Below are 26,512 nucleotides of genomic sequence, written 5' to 3'. Positions count from 1 at the left end.
TGATTCTGTAGCCATCATCATTTGAGTTCATGTGTAGTGATTTGTATATGGATTTAATCGTACTAGTACTAGTTCTACATGTAAAAGCGCCCACTCGAACAGTGTGAATTTGTTGACCTTTTTTGGAAAAAAAGTGCAGTTGTCTAACATATAATCTAATGTATAACAGCGTCACACAATATGGATTCAGAATATTTCTGTTAAAAGCTTCACTAGGGAAGAAACAACCTCTTTTTGGTTATCGTCTCAACCGGGATGAAAAACATATCAATTCAAAACTCTGTTTCCATTGCACTCCTCCATGGAACTCTTTTCTGTACTGTGTGTGTGTGTGTGTGTGTGTGTGTGTGTGTGTGTGTGTGTGTGTGTGTGTGTGTGTGTGTGTGTGTGTGTGTGTGTGTGTGTGTGTGTGTGTGTGTGTGTGTGTGTGTGTGTGTGTGTGTGTGTGTGTGTGTGTGTGTGTGTGTGTGTGTGTGTTCTGTGTGGACCGGCCATGATCAATCAGACCTCAGCCAGTGGTGGAGTCAGCCAGGGGAACAGGCATTCCACTCTCCCAATGTTCCATGGGAGACCATGCTGATGAATAGCACACTATGCTGCAATTCCCATCCCAACCCCACCCCCCTTTCTCTTTCCACTCTCTCCACACCACTGTCCACACACACACACACACACACACTCTTCCCCTCGCCGCCACCCCCCCTGTCCCGCCCTCCCTCTGTCCAGCCGGACAGGGGGAGCTGGGCCTTTTTGGAGCTCTGGTGTGCGGTGGGCGGGTGGGTGGTGGTTGGGGAGGGGGGCAGGCATTCAGAGCAACATGCAGGGAGAGATAACAATAGGTCCTCTGGGAGACCTGCAGATGCTAGTGGTGCAGGGGATAGTGGGGCCTTATCACAACTCTCCAACACAAGCTGGGAAACTACAAGACAACACATGTAATCTCCAATCTCTCTCTTTCTTTCTCTTTCTTTCCTTCTCCCTCCCTCTCCCTCATTGGGTAATTCTAGCTCCTTCTGCTACCAGGCATGACGGTAACACTAAAACACAATCTTTTCCAAACATGTGAAAGCCTCTTTTCTTCTGACTGGCTGTGAGAAGAGGTGGGGCATGCGATCATGTTGCAAAATCCTCAGTGTTCATCAGTGACAGTGTAAAAATGGACCCACATGGAGTCTTACAGGTGTATTTACTGCGCACTTGACATTCCACCGACGAATACACACTAGTGTGAAAACATGTATGATGAGCCCTTGCCAATTTTATCCTATTTCCAGTATCTAAATCAAAACATGTTTGGGGTCATTTTAATGTCTAATCAGGCTTTTGTGAGCACCCCAGACCCCAGAAGTTGTTTGATTCAGCATTTAGACATTTGATATACATTTTATCTGATACGCCCTCTTCCTATACAAACCCATTGTAACTTCAAACTCCATTTTAACCATGTTAGATTCATTGAAAACACCTGTCCTGGTTCTGGTGACTGATTTTGTCCTTCTAATGCGTGAGGAGAATTTTTTCAATCACTGTTTTCATAATTTTTTTCATAATCTTTTTTTATTTTTGGTGAAAATGGAAAAAAATGTAATAAAAGAAAACATTTAATAAATGACCTGTCTCCCCTTTGTTTCTGTCTCCAGGCCTTTATAAGATGCACTGGAATCCGGAGCATGCCCAGTCCCTCAGCCAGTGGCCTGAGCAGCACCTGGACGTGTCCTCGACCACCTCTTCTCCGGCCCACAAGTCGGAGCTCTACGCTGGCCGCAACCGCGGCTCCAACAGCTACGCCTGGGCAAATGACGACATCTCCGCCCTCACAGCCTCCAACCTGCTGAAGCGCTATGCTGAGAAGTACGCTGGCGTGCTGGACTCGCCGTACGACCGGCCGCCCACCGTGGGCGTCTACCCTGAACCGGGGCCCTTCGGGGGCCTCAATGGCCAAAAGACCGAGCTGGATCCCTGGCCGCTGACTCACAGCACTGATGGCTCCTATCCCTTGGGGACCCCTGGGGGCCATGATAGCCTCTCGGGCTCCAAGGCTATTGTGGCCACGTCGGCAGGCCCTCCGGGGGCCAGCAGTGTGTCGGTGGTAAACAGCAACCTCTCAGACTCTGGCTACAGTGGCAGCAGCTCCTGCAGTGGATCACACTCTGGCGACTATCCCCCAACCTACAATGGCACCTACCTCTCCTCAGGGTACTGTCCCCAGCCCCCTGCAGCACTTCCCCCTGCCTCCCTCCACACTCTCCAGCCCACCCCGACCCTGGTGTCCAGCTACAGCCCTACCACACCTGTCTACAACTACCCCCCCAGCACCTACCCCCTCCAAACCAGCCTTGCCCCTAGCTATAGCCACCCAACAGCAGCTTATCTTCCCTCTGGCCTGGCAGTCCCGACTCCCCTGCCCTCAAGACCTACGGTGGTGGGAGGAAGTTACAGCTACCAGACGGCCAACCTTGGCACCGAATCCGGAGGGACATTAAAGAGAAAAGCCTTTGAGATGAGTCTGGAGGAGGATGAGGGAGGGGACGGCTCTCGCTACAGGAAGTATGGCTATGACTCCATGAAGGCTGGGGGAGACTCACCCTACAGTGTGAATGATAAAGGAGAGTGCCGGGGAAACGGTTTTAGCACAAGCGGCGCAGATCCTCAGAACTTCAAGTCCAGTAAGGCCTCCTCTCAACCCCTGGTGTCTCCTCAGTATGGGGTGGCAGGAGAGTACAGCCCCCCTGCGGGCCTGACGGGGGAGAATGGATCAGGGAAGCAGGGATTCTCCCAACAACAGCAGCACCGCTCCCAGGCCCACAAACGATGTGGCCAGACTGGGGAGACCGTGAAGAGCCCAGATCCCAGACTCCTGGACTTTGTCAATGGGGACCTGTTGGACTGCAGCCCCGCTCTGGGGTGGGGGGAGCTGGCTGGACTCACCCATGTCAAGGCAGCACTGGAGGAGGACCTGCTGTGGCCCGTATTGAGGCCCAGCCCAGCAGTTCGGCCACCCAGAACCGTCCTGCTGTTTGGCCCCCGGGGAGGAGGTAAGACCACGCTGGCTCGTTCGTTGGCTTCACAGCTGGGGGCTTCCTTCTACCGGCTCAGTGGGGCCATGCTGGCCTCAAAAGGGAAGGGAGAGGCGGAGCAGGTCCTGGGGGCTCTGTTGCAAGTGGCAGGGGCCCGCCAACCCTCGGTGGTGCTGCTCAGCCAGCTGGAGGCTATGGAAGAGGAAGGGCTGAGGCAGACACTTCTGGCCACCCTAGAGAAGGCCCAGGCAGGGCCGGTCATCCTGGTGTGCGCGACGGGCAGGCCTGACCTGCTGCAGGACGCGGTACACCGCAGCTTCGCCAAGCGCTACCACGTTGGCCTGCCAGATGTGGCCATGCGCAGACAAGTGCTGCTGCAGGCGCTGGCACCCCAAGGGTGGAGCATGAGCGAAAGGGAGCTGAACGCTGTGTTGCAGCGCAGTGAGGGCTTCTCTGTGTGGGAGCTGTTGCAGCTCAGTCAGCAGGCTCTTTCCTCTGCCTCATCCTCTGCAGGGGCCATGCATGGCCTGCCCACACCCTCCACACCCCCTGCCTTCACAGACTTTGAGAACGCCTTCTGCAAGGTGCGTCCACATGCCACCTCAAAAGAACTGGACACTTGTATAGAGTGGAGCAAGGTGTATAGCCACTGAGGCAGCTGCCGGTCACTGTACTGGGACTGCCCGATGACCCTGTTTTTGCTTTGACATGACAAGCCTTGGGAATGTTTTGTTGTTGTTTTGTAATTACCTATTATGCAGCTTTTGCTGTTTTTGTGCTGTTTTTGCTTTTGCTAATGAATATAAACAATATTTTATTTTTTCCCAAAGAGAGAGAAAGAGAGAGAAAAAAAAGATGAATAGGCCTTGTTGAGTTGGGCAGTGTGTTAAATGTTTGGCCAATGGGAAAACTAGACCATTATTTGGGTGCTTTCAGCGATCCTTGGTCCAGGACACAATCAGTTATTTGTTGCTAGGTGACGTGGTCCAAGATTATGGATAATCAGGGTTTGGGAAATCCCCCCTTTGACTGCTACTCTCAGGATCCTATTTATTGCCAATCCACTACTGGTATCCTAGTTTGATTTGGCCATCTTTATTGTCACTGATCATATAAAGGGCTTGGAGCAACAAAATGTAAATTTATTTTGACCAAATACATGTATAATCAGCAACAGGCCGGCATTGTATTTTTTCAAAGCAACAAGGTCTTCTATCATGAGTAATAATAGACATAATCCTCATAGCTTCTCACCAAATCATAGAAGTTAGTGTATATTCAGTTGTCATTGTACTGGAAAAAACAAAACAACAAATGACTTTTTCTTTTCTCAGATTACAAAAAAAGTCTTTATTTGGACACGTAAACAAGAAAACAAAACAAAAAAATCAGTCCTCCTCAAAGTAAAAACCCCCTCTTCTCCGCTTTCAAGCGACGCTGAATCTGGTCTCGTCTCCCCGACCAGGAAGGAATTGCTTTCTGCATTACGACTCACTTTCACTGATCGGGTGATGTCCTTTACAGATCGTCTATTAAGGTGGACATTAGCCCTGCTTTTCTTCAGTCGTTTTTGAAGTTGATAAATGAACTGGTCATCATTAATCCTGTTGACAGAGCCCAAAATAGTTTCAGTGATGTGGTGACACTGAGGGGTCTTTACCATAGGGAAGCCTGCTGTCCCCGAGGTCACAACACAAACTTGTCGCCTGACTTCATGAACGATAAGGTGGCGGGGAACTGCTGATTAGTGAACATGGAAGTGTTTGTGAAAGCATCATCATAGTCTTCTTTGGGCATGGCCTTCAGAAGCTTAAAACCTGCTCTTTTCCCTTCAAGGTTCCAACTCCGGCAGTAATCTTTAGCGGATGAACTTTGGTGTCATCCGCCATAATCATCTTGCCCTCCAAAATGTATGTGCTCAACAAGACATAGAATGTCTTGAGCACAGTATCAGAAACCCTCTTCACAGTGACACTACTATGCCAACGTAGTTTGTTGTCCTTACGGATTCCATCAACATGCAGGGTTAGATTTCAGCATCCACTTTGTCAAATAAATACTGGTGACCTTGCCCTGTTGGTGTGTGTTTTCAGAGGGCTTTGTTGGCCATTTAAACACATCCTCACGTATCCTTCTCAAAGAGATGCTTGGTGGTGAATTGAGAAGAATTGAGTCTACCACAAAAGGCTGGACTTCCCCACAAGGGTCACCTGCTCCTTCCAAACTGGACTCACTGATGGGATCAGCACTTCCACAACTGTGGAGGTTGACCTGTCCTGTGGCTCTCCTCTCCGATGGAGCGTTATTGTGCCGCATCCATTCTCATTATAAACAGTGGAGGTCGGCTTTTCCATTTGAGCAGCATCCTTGTCTTCTCCTCCCACTCCCAACATTTTTGAATTCCTGATCTCTCTTCAGGGAAACACTTGGGATTTAAGCTGAAAACACCTTGGCAGGAGAGTTATGTTGTGTTGTCTGTCGCATGAATGTTGTGCTTTTGGGGGAAGGCCGTGAGGGAAGGACTGGGTGGTACTCGTAAATTAACGATCCATCTTCATACAACCAATTTGGAGAGGCCATTGGATCTCCATTTACATTGTGGGTTGTGGGTCATCAGCCTAAAGTCCTTGTCCGGTGTGATTGTTGGGCAGATGTTCAAAGTTCTTTGTTGTGTCTCCACGGAGGGAACATGGCAACGTTCATAAGAGTGGCAGATATGACAAGAAACCTTGATGTTGCACTCTGTAGTTACTTTCTTCCTTTACACCTTCACTAGAAAATAGTAGAATCCATGTTCGCCTGAACCACGAGACCTTATGAACGCATCTCACCAAAGCATTGTGAATCTTTGTTTGCACTGGATTTTTAGGGGCCCGCTCACACCTGAACGACAGGCAGTGTGTCGGAAACGCGGGGGAAACGCGGGGGGAGACGCCGGCCCATTTTATCATGACATTCATTTAAATCTGGTCTTGAGGGTGTTCTTTGTCAAAGCAAGCATCTCCTCTTTTCCATGGCTGAAAATGTCATATATTTGCCACTTCCCAAGAATTAACTGTTCTGGGTTCACCTTGTATTTCTACTGTACTGCACACTGTTTCTGGTTAAAGTACTTTATGTATCTAAATAATCTACTAATGGTACTATACTCACACACAAAACGGTACTATGCACACGAAAGATGACAGTATTATTTTGTGTTACTGTGCATAATCTCCACCAAAGTTTCTTTTTTTGTTGTCTATCTCACATTCCTCATTGAGTGCAGTTTTCCTGAGAACTCCCAAATAGCCTACAGCCCTTACCCACCCACACAACAGGCTTCTCCAACAGTATGTCTGCTTTCTCTTTCACTTACTACTTTTAATTTTTTAGTATGTAGTCTTGTTTGAATTGCTCAGGAAGAATTTCTTTACCTCAGAAATAAGAAATAAAGAATGTATGTAATCCTAGGGTCTTAGTAGAGCGGTGCCGAGTGAGACGGAAGCATGATTTATACTTTGTTGTATGCTGGAGTCGCATGCCGAAAATAGGCAGTCTACAAGCTCACAACGCGTCGCTTCTTAATGCGTTGTGAGCTTGTACATCAGCTATTTCGGCACTCGACACGGTTGTACGACCGAGTATAAATTAAGCAGGAGAGTGGCAGGAGAGACCTGACACAGTCTTGTAATACCCACTGCAGCTGTGCTTTTACCTCGGGAGAGAAACTTGAAAATGCTACAAAGAGTAACATTGAATGTAATTCAGGTATTTCAAAGGATATTTGATGCCATAAATCCATGTTTTTATTATATATGAATATATAAATATGTTCTTTCTTTTCTTTTCTTTTCTCCTTTATTTTTTATGTAGATTTTTGGTGGAGTGATGGATGTCTTCATGAAACGTTATGTAGAGTACAGGAAAAAAAATCCCCCCCTTCTTTGTTGGACAAACTGCTGATGCGTCTCCATCGTATCACGTGTTTACATACTGCCATACATGCATGTGTTTATATTTTCACAGCTGCGAAATTGTCATTTTAAAATGTAAATAAAATACACAAAATCACCCATATGCACACGGTCACACTTGACACCAGAGCACAAAATAAATATTCAGACTTAAAGTAAAAAAGAAATGAAAAAGTTACATAAATAAATAAATACATAAGACTGGAACAGTGAGTCATTATACTGTATTTCTCCCAGCAAAATTATTTAATATAGTATCAAAATCAGTTTAACCATGTTAACCCAATTTTATGCTTTGGCTATTTGAAAATAGCCAATCTACAAGCTCAACGCATCATGAGCATATAGAGCTGCTTTTTTTTTCATGAAAGATTTTGGTATTTTAAACATTTTAACAATACAAATATTCTCTTATGGGGTCATTTCCTGGCACAAACTCTTTTTACATGGAAGTCCGCAGACAAATACATATCAATTTGGGGGTCCTTGACATGAGAATGTTTGAGAACCACTGATGTAATCATACATTTCAAACACTGATTGCTACTAATGCGTCCATATTGCAGATAAACCCAACATGTCGACAATCCAGAGAAAGCCCTCTTTTCCGGCCAATTTTAACAAGCTGGAAAAACGTGGTCATTCCACTGCAGGTATATTGAGGTCATGCTTATTTGACTGTTGCCATGGTCCCGAGGAGGTACACAAAGAATGATGTAATATTTCCCTCTCGCCTCCCCCATGTTTCTTTTCCCTCCTCTTCCCTCTTTGTGTACCCCAGTCGGTCTCATTAGATTGGATTGGCCCCAGCCCCTAGCCCCGGCAGCCATGTGGTCCGTTCGTCCTCCCTAACACACCCAACCCCCCCCCCCCCCGACACCCATACCCACCCCTTCCCCGTACTCAGTCCTCCCGGAGTGGCCAAGGTCTTGATTGATGTCCGGCAACCTTATATCACCAATCAGCCTTCCCCTCTACAGCTGGTGGCTTCAGTCATGCCATAAAGCCAGATCAATCAGAGTGACCCCCGCTGTGCATATTGATCACTGTCTAAGAAACTGAACACATAATACAAATTACAGGACAACCCCCACCTCCCAAGCCTCAAGCAGCCACTCATAAGATAAGGTTCATATCATTGCCATCAGGCAGAAACCTCGTATCACCATATTTCTACTTTTACATTTCTACTTGCCCTACTTCATGTCGTGCATAAGTAGTGAAAATAGCCGAACTGCGAGCCTGCAGATCTGCTATTTTAGCTATTTTTGAAACATTTTTAAAGTGAAAGATATCTATCTGTGGGTTTTAGAATTATGAAAAGTATTAGCAAGAGACTAAATAATTTAATCCATTATAACACCCAAGGGTGACAGTTATAGCGCATTATTCACACGTAATTACAGAGATGAAATAAAAATCATTCGAGGTATGGTAGTGTCAAACATACAAACATTATTGGTCAGTGTTATCAAAAACAAAACAGTTTGTCCAACAAAATGGGCTTTTGTTAGCTCTTTTGATCTCTTATCACGGTAATTTTGTTCTTGGTTCTTGTACATTTTCTGTAACCATTTCTACCTCATTTTTGCGACATTGTACATGAAAATATTTATTTCATGTCTTTTTTGATGTCTGTTAAAAAAAAAGATAATGTTCTTGAACTGTAATGGTCTACCTCAGAAAAGACTGTATTTTAAGAGATGACACAATATTAAACAGAATATGTCAATACTGGACTGTGGCTATTTAATTGTTTTTAATGCCATCATCATTTAAGGGACCGCAATTGGCCAGAGTGCAGAAGTGACATCCTGGAGGTGCTTACATCACGTCACCCTACCCTTACCCTAGCGTGACCTTAATGTTAAGGTCAACTAAGTCACTTAAACTAATTACCAAATCATTTAAAGTATCAACACACTAATGAACTTTTTGTTTGTTGTAACATGTGCATGGAATGATGTCACAGAACAACCTACACAGTAAAATCCAAACCAAACCAAATGGACATTTTGTACACTCAGTTACAAATGGATGAAAGGAACACTGAGGAACACTGAGTCGGCATCAGTGTGGGGAAAACAACCATTAATCACATAGTTGTATGCTGAGCATTTAATTTATTTCAACACTAAACATCAACAACTGTATTATTGCAGTCTTTATTGCAGAAAGTGTGTGTGTGTGTGTGTGTGTGTGTGTGTGTGTGTGTGTGTGTGTGTGTGTGTGTGTGTGTGTGTGTGTGTGTGTGTGTGTGTGTGTGTGTGTGTGTGTGTGTGTGTGTGTGTGTGTGTGTGTGTGTGTGTGTGTGTGTGTGTGTGTGTGTGTGTGTGAGCGAGCGAGCGAGAGAGAGAGGTGTGCAGCCAAGAGAAAGACACAGAGAGAGAAAGACAGATAGAGTGCAAGTGAATGTATTGTACAGTGTGTGTTTGTGGCTAGGTCCAGAACAGCAACAGAGGCAATGTGCTAGCACACCCCTGAGGCCCCGAGCCCAGCACAGGAGCACAGAGGTCCTTCATCCCTGTCAGTGTCTGTAAACAACAGCCTGTCCCAGCGGCCTGCCCCTACGCTATTCCTGGGCTTTCCTGACATCCTTCAAAATCTCCAAACTAACCAAGAGTACAAGTAAATCAGACAAACTCTGGACAAAGTGGTGAAAGTTTAGTAGAACCCTGAAATAGGATCCTGTCCCTCCTCTGTTATGAATAGCAGTGTCAAAGCCGAGTTTGAAACATCTGTGACTGAATCCCAGTAGAACAGTGGTGGTGCCGCTGATGACAGAGTAATTAATTGTCTAATAATGATGCATAGCTCTGTTATGCCCACAACCTTGTGCAGCGGCTGCCCTTCATCGTTTGATGAAGGATAATTGTTCCTGCAGCTGTTTGAAAATTCTTTTCTATATTTTACTGTCATAAACACAACAACATAATGTGTAGAACAGCTTAACCTTGGAAAGGCTAGCTGCCAATGCAGCCGACAACTCCAGAACTTTAACATGGACCTATTCCACAGTTTACCTTCAGGTTTTCACACACTGTAGATGTGGCAGTATTTTACACATGAAAGTGACTCTGTATGGGTGCATTAGTTGACTTTATAATTGTACATTCTATATGGACTAGGACAACTGGCAGAGGGAGACTCGCTCACTGCATAAAAATTAAGGAAAACTCACTTAGACAGACTTTAAGAAAATATATTTTCTTTATTTTATATAATGCTCATCTTTTGCTCTGTGCTCATAGTGATTTAAAAAAGCAAACGTTTCAGTCCTCTTAGGACCTTCGCCAGTGCTGTAAGGGTGGCACACAGACAAATACACTGCTTTTATAGGGTACTGGATCACCTCAGCTCAGGTGCTGAGGAGCACTACTCAGGGTCATTACCATGGTTATATGGACTAGGACAGAATATTATGTCACATCATATACTATACTATGTCATCAGAAAAAATGCCATATACATTGCATGATACCCCAAATACTAATATAATAATAATATATTGTGAAGGTCAGCAGAACAACAACAAAAGCGGTCAGACCGTTAAATAGGGACATCACACATCTCTTAAAGGAGAACAAACTTATGCATGTTAACAATTTGAGTGTGAATTATGTCTGTCTACCCACTACACACCCAAATTCACACCTGACCTGGGACAGCCGTCTGACGCAGGTCCTGTCCACCTGAACAACCTAACTCAGTGTTTCTCAACCTTTTTTGGGCCAGTGTCCCCTATCCAATATCCAGATCCCTTACCGCCCCCCACACCCAGTTAAAATGTGACAGATTAAACATCTAATTGATTTCCAACTATCAGATTTTACATACTGTTTTATTACTATATTATTCAGTCATCATGGTCAGTATCATGTCAGTCAGTATCATGTCAGTATCATGGTCAGTATCATGGTCGGTATCATGTCAGTATCATGTCAGTATCATGTTACATGATACTGACATGACATGATACTGACATGATATTGACAATGACCACAGTGACTATTGACTAACTAGAAAAAGTGCTCCTTATTACACGAAAGGAGAATTAAATAAGCCTGGATTTAAGTAAAATCCAGGTTTGACAAAGTCTGGTCCGTACAGCCTGGTTTATTCCGTTCCATAAACGCCAAACCAGGCTGAAAAGGTGCGACTTTGTCGAGCTAGACCTTGTCAAGCCAGGCTGTGTCGAGCCAGGATGGTAAAGCTAGGCTTCACGTATTCCTATAAAAGACCATGAAAGTCTTGTAGATCTGCTATTTTTGAAAAATCTTGAAAATTTGTGCATATCTTTGAAATATATATACATTTTTAAAGCGAACATTTTTAACTCAAATCTTTGCTTCTGGGGGTCCCTGGCACAAAACATTTTCAGATGGGGGGCCAAATGTATATCAATTTAGGGGTCCTTGGCATGAAAAAGGTTGAAAACCACTGTTCTAATTTGGCAGTGGTTCACAAACTTTTTAGATCAAGAGTCTTGGGTCCTGGGGAGACATCAAATTTCTCTTTTGGGTCTTGAGTCCCAAGACTCAAGACCCAAAAGAGTCTTGAGTCAAGACCCAGGCTCCCGGGGAGACATCAAATTTCTCTTTTGGGTCTTGAGTCCCAAGACTCAAGACCCAAAAGAGAAATTTGATGTCTCCCCGGGAGCCTGGGTCTTGACTCAAGACCCAAAAGACAAATTTGATGTCTCCCCGGAATCATACGAGGAAGTAAAATGTATAATAAGCAAGAAAGGAAACACGGCCGCAATAAATGGATCCAGGGAGAAAGCGTGGCAAAGTATTGCCGACAAATTAAATGCACAAGTTGTCCAAAAATATATACAATTTATATACAAGTTCATAAATATATAATTCAGTTAGGCTTAAACATGAGGAGTGTATAGTGAATATTGGAATTATCGCCTACTAATATACAATGCGATAAACGCATATGTCTTAGTCTGTGCTCAGGAATGTGTCAAAAACAAAAACAATCTCCATGAATTCAAGGCTTCCTGGAGTGTGTAATTGATAGAAAATAAGTATTTTAAGGGTTAACTATTATTTTAAGTGTCTTATTCAGGGACACTTTGACACAATGCTGAGGCCTGGGTTTGAACTTGGGGTGTCAGGCTTGTCAGGCAGGCTCTCTAACCATTCAGCTATGGCCACATCATCAGCAAAGATTCTAAGGCAGTTCTACTCTGTAACAGTAAAGGGGTTTCAGGGGAAACCAGCAAAATGAGGAATAATATAATAAAAGACTGTCTTGCTAATAAAGCGTCATGTCTCTCATTTTTGGGCGGTGAAACCGCCCCTATATGTGAGGTTTGGACATCGACATTCGCTGCACTGTGATTGGCCACCATTGTACCCCCCCCCCCACCTATTGTACCCCCCCAACCCTGCGCTGTGATTGGCCACCATTGTACCCCCCTAACCCTGCACCGTGATTGGCCACCATTGTACACTATGGTGGCCAATTCAGGACTATTCGACTGTGATTGGCTAGTGAACACATCGATCCCATGATCTTATGGTCTGAAGTCAAGAGCTCTTCTGACTGAGCTATGGATAGAGCAGCTGCATTATAAGCAGAAGTCACAGTTTCAACTCCCACCCTCGCCAGGGTCAAACACTTTATATTTGAAATCCGTTTATGTAGATGAATGAACGGGTCAAAAATGGAGAAAGTGCAAACACCAGATTGGCAGGTATAGGCTTTTGTGTCATTAGCCAATTTTCTTTCAGAACCCAACATATATGGTGGCTCACTGAGTTAAGAGCTGGTCTGGGTACCACGAAGTCACAGGTTTGATTCCCAGTTGTTTCAAGTTATCCATGATATTTAAAGAATCTTTTGAATTAATTTGATTAAGTTTGAAATACAAATCTTTCTTATGGGAGCCCACATTATGTAGATAAATTACTGATAGCATTCTTTCTATGTGGGTGGGGAAATGTAAGGTTTGTGCGTGATGAATCTAAAACTTGCCTTACATTTATAGGAAGGGGGGAAACAATAATTGACAATTATGAATTATGAATTCCACTTAATAAACTTACAATATCACTGGTGTTTACCGTTCACTTAGGCTACGGGGTCGGGAAAAGCCATCTAAAACTTAAAATGCAATCAAAAATCCATAATTCAAGTTGCACAAACAAAGACGTTCAACAGTCTTTTCAACAGACGTCTCTACCCACTGGGCACACAATACAACAACGCCCAAACGCCGGGCAAACGCCGTCCATACGACGTCCGAGTCAGACGTGTGTCGACGTCGTTTCAAGGATTTTTTGGCAAAACAGCTGCTGACTGAGGTCTGACTCGGACGTCGTATGGACGGCGTATGCACAGCGTACTATGGGCGTTGTATTGTGTGTGCCCAGTGGGGTAAAGAGATATCTGTTGAAAAGACACGTCTTTTACAACGTCGATACGACGTCGTCGCAAAACGCTGATCGGATGGATAGATATAGTGCGTTCGAAAATACAGCACTGAGTGCACTGGCCAATACAAACTAATAGGCGAGTGCGCTCCGGTGCGCTATTTCCGAACGCACTTTTAAAAAAGAATTACGAAATGGTAGAATCCCCCCCACCCCCTCTAAATTCAATAAATCTAGATATAAAATTACATCTACTCTGTTTAAAAAATCCCAGCGTGGTCAAGAGCCCCCCCTGGGAAAAAATCTCCTGTTATCGGACGGTCTGAGGTTGGCAGGTATGGGCTTTTTGTGTCATTATCCATTTTGCTTTCAGAACCAAACATGTATGGTGGCTCATTGGGTTAAAAGCCAGTCTGGAAACCAAGAGGTCACAGGTTTGATTCACAGTTGTTTCAAGTTATTATGATATTTAAAGAATCTTGAATTTTTTTAAATTAATTGTATTAAGGTTTAAATACAAATCTTTCTTATTCACTTAGGCACACTTAGGCACTACATTTCAGATTGGGGTATGCGGCCAAATTCATATAAATGTTCTTGTCCTTCACATGATTTTTTTTGAGAACCACCATATCGCTTGAAGTGCCAGCCATAGCTCAATGGATAAAGCAGCTGCATGACAAGCAAGAGGTAACAGGCTCAACTCTCACCCTCGCCAGAGTCAAAAACGTTATATTTGAAATCCGAACGTTTATGTAGATGAACGGGTCAAAAATGGAGAAAGTGCAAACACCAGGTTGAAGTTCATCCATGACGGTCATGACAGATCCAGACTGCACTAGCTGTTTGCACCGACGGTTCGACGCTTATCCTTCCTTCACCCTCTCCTCTTCCTCCCCTCATTCTCTCCTTGTCCTATCTTTATCCTCTCTTCTCACACTGTCCATTCTACACTAATCTAAATGTGCAAATATTGTTTTATGGTTAATATTTTCCAAAAATCTAAAATGAATACCATTTATTCTAAACAGTCCACTCCTTACCTGCTGTAGCCTACCTGGTAATGGAAGCCTTTCACATAATGATAAATATAAATTAAAATGTCTTTAGTGTCTTACTGGATATTTAAATATAAGTTAAACAGTACGTTTTCCATTGTACCACTGCATAGAAATGACACATTTTCTTACTATACCTTATTACCTTTTAAAATTGTTCTGCAAAAATTCTACTTACTGTAATTCACAATGCCCTTTTCCCTGTCATTTCAACAAAGAAACATTTAGCATTTTTTTCTTTATAGTCTGTTATTTTCAGTGCAAATATAATCATATACAGAGCAGTATACACAAATAAAACAAGTCCAAAAAGTGCAGTGTCACAACACCAGTGGTGAAAGAGTACTCACATTTTTTATTTAAGTGAAATTATCAATACTGCAATATAGTACTCTGTTACAAGTAAAAGTCCTGGAATTCAAAATGTACTCAAGTAAAAGTACAAAAGTATTGGCATCAAAATGTACTTAAAGTACCACAAGTAAAAGTACTCATTATGCAGAATGTCCCATTTCACGTTTTCGAATGTATAAAAATCTTTGAAAATAGCCGATCTACAAGCTCACAATGTGACGCATTGTGAGCTTGTAGATCGGCTATTTTCAAACGGCCGAAATGTATATAGGGCTGAAGTGGTTAATGTATGTTTTGTAATAATCTAAATCTACAAAGTCACTAGTAACTTAAGTTTTCAAATAATAGTAGTGGAGTAAAAGTATAATATTTGCCTCTGAGATGTAGTGGAGTAGAAGTAAAAGTACTGAAAACTGGAAATAACTCAGGTAAAGTAATAATACCTCATAATTGTACTTAAGTACAACACTTGAGTACATGTACTTAGTTATTTTACACCACTGCACAACACTCCACGCAAGTATTCAAATTACAATACCAGGTCCAGCCAAACAACATGCACTCTTATTGAGTGGATGTAGGATTATTCCAATTTTTTGGGTTGAAACTATAGCCTTTTATACTGTACGTTACTGTCTTGCAGAAATCTGGTCTCTGAATATTTAAACATGTGTTTTTAGTCAATTAATACAAGAATCGAGCTGGCACATCTACTGGAGGGTAGGTGCATCCTGCAGGACCAACAAAAATCACAGGCAATTTTAAAATAGTCTGCACACTGTGGCTTGCAGGGAACCCAGTCAAAGCTTTATTGTATGATACACCAGGGGTCTTCAACAGGGGTTCCAGGACCCCTAGGGGTTCCTCAGAGATACTGAAGGGGGGCCGCCAAATCTTTGTGGATAGGGACTTTTTACGTTAACCACTTTAACCACATTAACACACCCTCGCATCCCTATTCTGGGGGGAACATTAGCCGAAAATTAGCAGATACGGGTTTGTAGATCTGCTATTTTCGGCAAAGAGGTTGTGTGTACAGGGAAAAAACAGGAGGTCAAAGCTCAAGTTTACAAAGTATTGAGGGTTTTTAAGTGGTTAAATGTCTGAAAACACACATCAGCTTTTAACTGGGTGCCCTGCAAGCCATAGTGTGCAAATTATTATTTTAGAATATTTAGTAATTGAATGCCCTACTTTGACATACAAGAGTAAGGAAGCTGGCTAAGTATCATCTAAGTGTCCTTGAGCAAGACACTGACTGAACCCCTACTGCTTCTGATGAGCAGGTTGGTGCCTTGCATGGTTTCTTCCACCATCGGTGTGTGACTGGATGAATGTGAAGTACATCGTAGAGCCATTTGAAGGGCCGGAAAGACTAGAAGGGCGTTAAACGCATAAATGCAGGCCATTTACCTGTGCACAAGATGTAACAATATAAAACAACCTTGAAACTTGAACCATGAGTTTAAGTAGCGAAAATAGTGAATCCACAAGCTCACAACCCATAGCAACAGCATGTGAGCTTCTAGATATCCCATTTTTAAATATTTTTTTAAGCGAAAGTGGTCAAGTGTGTCTGTGAATTTTAAAAATATTTAACCAATGAAAAGAGCTTGTGACTTAATAACTACATTGGATCAGTGTTAGACATGCAAGGTTTCTGTTTGACGCTGACGATATGATAAAGCTGAGGAGCCCACAAAGACAAGAAGACCACTTCATTATGTTGTTGATTGCAGTCTGTTTCTTTAGCCCCCACCACCACTTTCGACCTGAAGCCTGTTTGAAGTGATCGGTCATGGCGCTGTTGACTTGCTGCTTTTTAGCATGTAGTCCCAATGGCTTCTGCAATGAAAAAACAAAACAAACAAAAATCAACAGCAAACATAGATGTTGCATTTATGTTGTATAGTCAGTCCTGACTATACATCTTGTCAATCACATGTGTACACATGTGTTTCAGGCTTTCGCCATTCTCCCGTTTGAGAAGAGCAGATTAATATCACCACCTCGTTTATATACCAATATGGTGTTATATACACCAATATGGTGTTAAAGCCTTGCATCTCTTCGATGCCGTCACTGCAACACCAAATCCGTTGTGCCGAAAATAGCTTATCTACAAGCTCACAACGCGTTGCAACGCGACATGTTGTGAGCTTGTAGATCGGCTACTTTCACAGATGGTTTGTCTATTATGACGTGTCCAGAATAGGGACTATAGGGTTCATGTGGCTAACATTTACCTTGTGCAGTCTTCACTCTTTGCTGTAAAGGAATATGGCCCCAATGTTGAATACAAAATACAGTTTAACACTTTCCAGCTCTACAAATTGTTAGCCCTGTGCCGTTTTCTTCAAGAGGACCTAAAGCATAATTTAGTTTTTGGCCTGATAATGCATGTGAGCAGTGAGCACACTAATGAACAAAAACAGTGAACATAAATATTTTGAATGTCTAATATAGATAGATACCTTGTGCTTGTTCTGGCTCTTGATGTGTAGTAGAGAGTACTTTCAAGATCTACAGCAGAAAACACAATGAAATAAATTCAATGTTATGTGGGTTTGGTTTGACATTTATACTTATAGCTGCTGTAAAGATTGACATTACTGTATCAAGCTATTTTGATTGATTGAATACATTTCCGGTGTCAAGCTTAGAAGACTTGTCTAGGACCAGTTGCAAATTGCAGACAGGTGCTCTTTATGGCGGTTTGGAAGGAGGGTAAGGAGTCACCCACTTTTTGATGGGTGTTGGTAGGGCATTCCACATTTTGGTGGCATAACAAAGCAAATTTAACCCCAAATTGGTGCCGAATCTGGGTTGAACAAGTTCAGTGTAGCTCCTTCTGGAGTTGTAACCTGCGTGTGTCTCTCACGTTGTTGAAGCAGTTAGACAGGTACATGGGCTCAATGATCCCCTTGAGTATCTTGAAGACCAGGCTCATAATTAGCTACAATGAGGACATGTTGAATAAAAAAGGATACAAATTGAAAACTCACATTTAGGTGTTGGGTGATCACTGACAAGTCTCAGAAGTGTCTGGTGTTGGCTGAGCTGCTTAAATCCCCTCATGCCGTGGTCGCCTGCCGCTGGCTGCACATCCTTGGTCTTCTCTGGTCATGTGTCTCGTTCACAGAATCAGTACCAACAGCCATCAGCCAAAAATCTAAAAGGCACCAAGCATGACACACAATAACAGATAAATGTCAGTATTAACAGACAAAATGAACATATGGTACTGGTTGCTGTGTTTCTCTGTACCTTTATCAGTCTATTTTTAAATAAACATTTGTTTATGATTCAATTAGTTCTTTTTTGCCAAGAAAGAAACACACACACACACACACACACACACACACACACACACACACACACACACACACACACACACACACACACACACACACACACACACACACACACACACACACACACACACACACACACACACACACACACACACACACAATTAACAGGGACATATTCTGTAGTTTATTAAAACGGCTTAGGTGGTAGGGATCATAAGTCAATCAAGATAGCCTGTGGAGAGAGCCTGTCAACAGCACAACAGTTACATGCTGGCGTGGCCAGCATGTTACCCAGAGACGAGAGGATAACTATTACAAATGTACAGTGGAGAAGATAGTCTTCAGTCTTCAGCTACAAAGAGGACACCATTGAATAAAAAAGCATAACAATTAAAAACTCACATGCATGTTGTTGGGATACAAGTCTCAGAAATGTCTGGTGTTGGCTGAGCTGCTTAAAAAGAAGATGGGAGGCCTCGAGTCCCGTTCCCGACGATCTTTACTACATGTCTCGCCGCTTTTTTCCTGTCCTTCTCCACTATACCTATAAATAAAGTCAGAAAAGCCCCAAAAAAATATTTATAAAAAGATGGGAAAAGAAAAATGGAACACTTGGCAATACAACAAAAGTTTATTATTGAACAAAGTTTACATTTTGATATAAGTAGTCAGTGTAGTCGCTGGTGAAGTCTGGTGTAATGAAAGAAGAATGTACAAATCTTATCAAGGACAAGAGATACAGTCACTTTGAACGTACCATATGCACAGCATACTTTCTCAGCCTGGTTCCCTCGTGCCCTGTGGTCACCGGCTGCATGTCCGTGGTCTTGTCTGGTCATGAGTCTCATTCGTAGTTCATAGGTCACAGAATCAGTCCCAGCAGCCATCAGCCACAAATCTAAAGGCACCAAGCATGACACCCAATAACAGTTTTAACAGATAATACTAGTTGCTGTGTTTCTCTGTACCTGAACCAGTCTTTTTTTGGTGGCATTTTTCAATTATATAAAACATGACAACAGTATGGCTCTTGTTTAAAAAAATGTCAGGTTAGTTTACACACACACACACACACACACACACACACACACACACACACACACACACACACACACACACACACACACACACACACACACACACACACACACACACACACACTCACTCACTCACTCACTCACTCACTCACTCACTCACTCACTCACTCACTCACTCACTCACTCACTCACTCACTCACTCACTCACTCACATACTCACGGACTGATGGACAGGGTGCAAAACATAGTCTCGGCCATGCCTTTCGGCCTGGCGGAGACAATAAACTGAAAAGAATCTTAACAATGTAAGAGTGCACAGCCTGGACATCGAGAAAGGCCGGGCAAACCTGGGTGCCCAGAGAGGACAGACTGTGCTCTACTCTTTGATTGACTGAATATTCATTAGCAAGTTTGGAAAACAATACGGCAGCACAGTTACACAAGCTAAAATAAACCTCTCCTTCACTGCAGTCAAGGAGAGGTGGAGAAGGAGCTTCACTTCTTGACCATGTATTAAGATAGTGATACAAGAAAAGGGTGATACTCAGGCAATCCCCTACTTGTTGGGTGAGAAAGCTGAATGTTCAAGGTCAATAACAATGATCAACTCTCATCAAAAAGGTCTAAAATACTAACCAGTAAATGATTAACTAATATATGCATGACCAACCAAGGGTGGGTGAGTCCTCAATTGGCTCTCAGAGGCTGTTTACAAATGAGCTTGTCTAAGTTGGAGCCTTCGCTTCTCATACTGTACCTTAAATTCTGTTTATTTAACCACTTATACCCCCTATACTTAGTAAACTAATAATTAGCATTCGCGGTTGCGGTGCATTGTGAGTTTGTAGATTTGCAAATGTTTCCCCCATAATAAAGCTGCTAGGCTTCAAGTGGTTAACATGGCATAACAAATGATTGTTCAAACCACTGTATGTTCAACAGCAACCAAAATAATGTCCACCTTTGGTTGCTAGAAAGCCATTTGTAAAGCTCTGAATAAACTACTAGTGTATGATGAACTATGATTACATGTTTGAAATAAAAGACCAACTTTGGACATAGCTTGTGAAACTACTCTAGCAATATTGCCAATAAAACATTAGGGGCCATTTTCGAATTGCAGCCTCCTGAAGGTGTATCTTTAGGGCAGTTTTGAAAGTGAGTAGGGTTTTACACTTTACTCCTTTTGGTAGGGCATTCCACATTTTTGTTGAATAAAATGAGAACGAGTTCATTCCCTTTGTTGAGCCAAATCTGGGTAGAACATGATTTGTGGAGCTGCCTCTGGTGTTATGATCGTGGACTTCATTAACGTTTTGGAAGTATTTAGACAAATACAGGGGGATACCAATGTTGTGGTGTATCTACAAAATCTACAAGCTCACAACACATTGCATTGTGATGCATCGTGAGCAGGGGTATGTATAGAGGGGGTGGAGGGGGAGCTGCACTTCTAAAATTAGGATTTTGGTTTTGGTCAAAACCACTTGAACCACAGCATCCATATTCTGGGGGAACGTTAGCCCAAAATAGCCGATCTACAAGCTCACAATGCATCATGCTGCGATGCGTTGTGAGCTTGTAGATCGGCAAGAGATTTGGTGAGAGATTTGGTGTAGAGGGAAACAAGCGGTATAGATGCGTTCCCCCACTTCTTAAAGTAGCAATACACCCCTGATCATGAGCTTGTAGATACAGTATAAGTATAAAATAGTGGTCAATGTATGTTTTGTAACAATAATCTAAATCTGCAAGGTAACTATGTTGTCAAATAATCGCAGTGGAGTAGAACACATTAGTTTTCTCTGAGATGTAGTGTAGTAAAAATATGAATTATTGAAAAACCATCAAATAGAGTACTTAAGTACACTACTTGAGTACATGTACTTTCCACCACTGTGAGTCAGTGCATACATTGAGTACTACAGTTGCTGAATAATGATCTGCCCTTGCTGTCCTAACTGATTCCTGTCCTCCAGGAAGTCAATCATTCGCTCCTTCATGCTGATTGGAGGTAATTAGGCGAGCATAGATTTTAATTGGATAATAAAAGATGCTAATGAACTGTTGTCCTATTTACTCATAATCTGGGAAGAAGTGGAAGGGCACAGCTCAGCCACGTTGTGCACATTGCTGTACAGGAGACAATGACTGTGCAGATTACATAATTAAAGTATATACTATATAAAGTTAGTATCAATACTTGGATATTGGGTTGTGGTATAGTGAGTATAATTGTTCTCACATTATTTGGTATGAGCTTCATGACTTCCCCTGTTGCGAGGTGATGTAATAATGAATGACTATGTGTAGCCTATAATAAATCCAATTATGAATTAAAATTGCATACATGTTAACTGTTGCAATGTACCAAACAGTAATTCAAGGACTTTCTTAAAGGAGGAGTTCACCCAAAAAATTACTTATTTTCTATCAATTACACACCCCATGAAGCCTTGATTTCATGGATTTATTTTTGTTTTTGTGGCATTCCTAAGACAATAATTTGATGACCGTGTGTATTTCCGGTAGGAGACACAAATAATCTACTTTGTGTCTCCTACCGGATACATTAGCCGGTAGGAGACGGGAATGAAATGATTAGCTTAGGAATGCGACAAAAACAAAAAAGAATCCATGGATTCAAGGCTTCATAGGGTGTGCAATTGATAGAAAATAAGTCATTTTTTGGGTGAACTCCTCCTTTAAGCTTTTGTGTGGAATACACATGTGTTCAGCTGGTACATGTCAGTATCAGTATTATTCACAGTGTGTGTGTGTGTGTGTGTGTGTGTGTGTGTGTGTGTGTGTGTGTGTGTGTGTGTGTGTGTGTGTGTGTGTGTGTGTGTGTGTGTGTGTGTGTGTGTGTGTGTGTGCGCGCGCGCGCGCAAGCGCATGCACACACATGCGCGCGCGAGTGCGTTTGTGTGCAGGTTTGCATGTGTGGTGTGTGAATGTCACTCAAAGGTGGCTTGATAAAAAACATGAAAAGTTATTTATGATAACAACCTTCATGAAAAAAAAGAGGTCATTCCGTGAATCTCATCTCATGCCGTCACTTGGTGCAGCAGCCCTTCCTCCCCACACACAGGCCTTCTCCACCTCAGTATCTCTCTACCTTTCCCCAACCAGCAGTGGGCTGCTGCTGGCCCTCCATTGTCCAGGCCTTGATACTGACAAGGTTGACATCAGAGGAGAGCTCTGACACTGGGTGAGTTAGGGCTGCCAGCTGTTAGCAATCAAGTCTATTTTGTAGTCAGGGACACACGGACCCCCAGGGCCAAAGCAGCAACGAGCCGAACCCCTCACCCCCCACACTCCACCCCACCCCACCCTGCCCTACAACCTCAAAGCCCCCCGGTCCCAGAGATAGCTGGCACAGCTGTATTGGTTCCAGATGTTGCAGGCCTCCAGTAAGGACGTTTTACCTAAAAGGACCCTAGAAATTATGACAGACCAGCGTGGGGTGTATGAGCGCAGCAAACAACAATATAATAAACATAAAACTAAAGAATGTTGTTCAACACTGGCATAAATTTCACATATTATGGGAGCAGAAAAGACTGCAATCCAAACAATGTTTGCCTGAATGTTGATGTTAATTTTGTGCTCATATGATCAGGTTCATCTGACAAAATAAAAATATATAATAAATAAAACTGGCATGTTGCTTTTATATAATCAAAGGTAAATGTCATTTCACCGTAGGCTAATGTCTTTTTGCTATGAAGTGGCTTTTTCCTTTTAACTATTGGCTCGGACATGACTACAAGAATATCACCTTTTATTAATAAATCTGAAACTCATAGCTCTATCAAAGGCAACTCAGATTAATCTATCACTGGAGGCCTACAGGTGAGGAAAGAACTGTTGTGTGTCTGCCAGTTCATACACACAAATGACAATTTGTGATCTCAAACAAGAAGAGATAATTGGTAAGTTGAATCTCTTCAAACTATTTTAAAGGATGCGATCAAATTCTTGGCTGCTTGTAGCTGTTAGCATTATTTGGAGCAGGCCAATGTTAGACAGATCAGTCAGAGATGTACAGGAAATTGGTTTTGACAGGTGGAATGTCTCGACAAAAATAGTCTGCTCTACTCCCTTTAACAAACTAATTTATCTAAACAATAACGATTCCTTAAGATTGCCATGTATGTTTTTTTCCATATTAAAAAGAAGCAAAAAGTTGATAGGAAACAACAACAAAAAAGCCTGCACAAATGCGGACCGACACTCAAAAAGGAGCAAACTAAACAAAATACAAAAAGAAAAGTATTGCCTGCATATAATAGGCCTACGCGGAATATTGTGAGAACAGATAGACCATGGATTCGCTTGAAATTCCGGAGAATTTACGTTACATCGGACTTTTTGATGAATGATTATGATCTAGAAAATGAATGGAAAAGTCACCCTGATCGGGCCCTCCCGGCCCTGGTGTATCGGACACTGGTCACCTCTCTCATTATGTATCAGTGAGCCTACATCCCCCTCTTGTGGTCAGTAGGCCTATTAGAAACTTTATATCCATGTCAACTGAAGATATAATCAATTTGGGCATAATATTGATTGATTGATTGAATACAATACCAGTTTGCAAATAGTACAGCGGTATGATTATACAATGGTGCTAAAAGGATAACACAAAAAGCCCTGAGGGCTTGTTTATATTTCTTATATATTATACCAAAATGGACACTATTTAAATGCTCGATCTTGAATAGCCAGTATCCGATTGTGAATAAAATTTAAGCATCGAAGTCTTCAAAGAAACATATTTTGGACTGAAATCAGCCACGTGGAGAACTGGATAAGGACAATGTAGATTTATTATTATTATTATTTTCTTGTGTTGACCTGCAAAATTCCTAAACCTCTTAAGCCTAAGGGTAGGAGCCTTTACTGTAAATTACAAGGGTAAAAACCAGCTACTTACTGGAAATCATACTTACTTAGTGGAAGTTATTCATGGCTCACGTCCAGGGCCGTGCAGAGAGTGCTGAAGGGGCAGGTGCTCAAAATGTCCACGAAAGGGCACATATGCGCACGCCGATTTTTGGGGTGGTGTTTTTGTGGGTGTCCCTCGTGCCATTTCACACCAGAAATGTAGTATGTTGGATGTCTTATGCTAATGGGCAAGATGTTCCCCAATAACATGTCCCATGTCATTACTGCCAGTACCCTCTCCTCTGCCTCATTGAGGGTAATGGCAGTAATGACATGGGCCATGTTATTTTGACCAAAAATTTAAAAGTTTATATATTTGATGTACATGATGTGAACATGCATGGTACATCATTATCAGATTATCCTTCAACTTCTTGTTTATGCCCCAAAATGACTGGATCTGTTTTGTAGCAATTTGTAGCAATTGTAGAAATGTTAGACCTTAATTGCCGAATGTTTAAGCATATTCTAATCATGTACACTTTACTTAAAAACATTTTCCAAATATGTTATTTGTTTAACATGTTAAGCCAATTTTACATCGAGGTGCCCAGATGTCCCCAGTGCTCAGCTATCTATCCTGTTATCCCTGCACCACAAACAGCCTAACACGTTAACTTTAAGATGAGGGCAAAGTAACTACAATTTCATTTGACAGCTTCAGTCCATGTGGGACTTTCATCAGTGCAAATTTCAGTAAAATAAGCATTACGTTCTCATTACCATGTACACATTTAAATAATTAACATTTCTCTATGTAGCCTATTGGCCATCATTCCCATTTTCATTCTTCAATACTAATGATCAAATAAAACAGATAAGGCAGGTGAAGATCAAAATGTACTAAAATATGTACCTGCAAATCATTTGAGGTGAGAAACTAATGCAGCATGCAGTAACATGCATGCTTCAGCAGTAGCAGACCAGGGAGAAATAATTCTCTAGCTACAGCCAGGAGCCAGTTTACTTAATTATCACAGATTGGAAATAGGGAGAAACAATGAACCTGACTCTGTACAAACTAAGCTAACAAAAGCTAGCTAATCTGCACAGAACGTGAAGTGTAAAACTTAAAGCAACAATTTATTGATGGGGGAGTGAACTTAACATGCTTGCTGCCTGTATCAAATCAAGTTGTTTGCAGCTGCAAGGATAAAGCTGTCATCACCATGGCAGCTTGTGATGGATATTTTCATTAATATTTCATTTTTGCCACGGACGTGTATGCAAAATAATCATTGCACCAAAAACACAGTGGCCTAGCCCTAAATGTATACTAATGGACTCCTAATGTGTCATAGGGTCTATTCCAATGTGCTGCACATTTTAAAACAATAGTACAGTATGTCTGCTTTAACTACTGAGCGACCAACAAATTAAATCCTAATTATTTTGGATTATAAATTTATAATAGTTCAGACAGTACAGACAGTGCTTCAACCTCAAAAGGGTCACTTAGCTGCAAAGGTGAGTGGGGGTGCGTATTATACATCATATGGCTAATATAGAAATTGCTGGCTTTTCAAAAGACAGTGTTATGAGGACAGAAAGAGATCAAGTTCTACCAGCTAAACCATTTGGTTTGTCAAGGTACGGTAGTGCATTCCATTAAGGTGATCAGGTATTCTCTGTTGATGAGAAAGTCCAAGGCATGCACATGTAAGACACACCCTACAAGCTACACTTGATTTGTTTTGATTTATTAGACATAATAATTACATGGTAAATGCTTCTCACGGAAACGTCAAGGATAAAATGCCAATGGAACACTGCAACAAGGAAACAAAAAATATGCACATGATGAGTGATTAATGAAGGGCATGCCAGGATTCTAATTGAATGCAGTGTCACAATAGTTTAATGCGGAGGCACCTGACTTTGATCAGAGGTGAGCTAACTTTTAGGTTGGAGGAGGTCCTAGGCTGTGGATGGAGGGTTACCATGGATTATGATTGTGGAGTGTTATTATAGTTGTTATAATTGTTATTATTGGACACTTTGAAACACTGTCTCTCAACTAACGACAACCAGCTTTACTTGTCCAGTTCTGCCCTCCTTTGCCTTCGTAGCAATTCACTAGTAAGAGACCACACCTTCTGCTCAGGTTAAACAGCATTTATTGAACCAATGTACAATGAAATATATGTGTATTGCTGGGGAGCCCGAGGCGGGGCGAGACTCAGGGTGGGGGTATAGTCTCGGGAGCCAGGCGACCGCCGCGTTGCTCTGCTCAGGAGCGGTCTGTCTGCTCAGGAGCGGTCTGTCGCCTTCGCTCCGACACTGCCCCGCCCTAGGGCTCCTGGAGGATGGAGGAAAAAGTTAGATTAGCAAAATTGGTGAGAAAGGAGGTGGTTGGGGAGGAGGAGGGAATTTGGATTTGCGAGCAGCCAAATCAAACAGGTAGTTGAAACAGTTGCAGGTGTATTTATACTGTGGTGAT

General features: G+C 42.4%; 1 protein-coding gene across 3 annotated transcripts in view; it reads left to right on the top strand.

Moving 5' to 3' along the window:
* Positions 1–8,655, top strand: part of fignl2 (fidgetin like 2) — a 60,518-nt gene extending 51,863 nt beyond the window's left edge. For 2 of the 3 annotated variants that reach the window (XM_080445694.1, XM_080445693.1), the window contains exon 3: positions 1,641–8,655. In XM_080445694.1, coding sequence (XP_080301820.1) covers positions 1,641–3,670 — 2,030 coding nt within the window. In that variant the 3' untranslated portion in view covers positions 3,671–8,655. The remainder of the gene's footprint in view (positions 1–1,640) is intronic. The other variant, XR_013934233.1, reaches the window with a different exon arrangement.
* The last annotated feature ends 17,857 nt before the right edge of the window (positions 8,656–26,512 follow it).

The sequence above is a fragment of the Gymnoscopelus braueri genome (assembly GCF_963280865.1).
Source record: "Gymnoscopelus braueri genome assembly, chromosome: 12".
Taxonomy (NCBI): Eukaryota; Metazoa; Chordata; class Actinopteri; order Myctophiformes; family Myctophidae; genus Gymnoscopelus; species Gymnoscopelus braueri.
The sequence above is the reverse complement of the archived record's forward strand: the minus strand, read 5'-3'. Positions and strand labels throughout refer to the sequence as shown.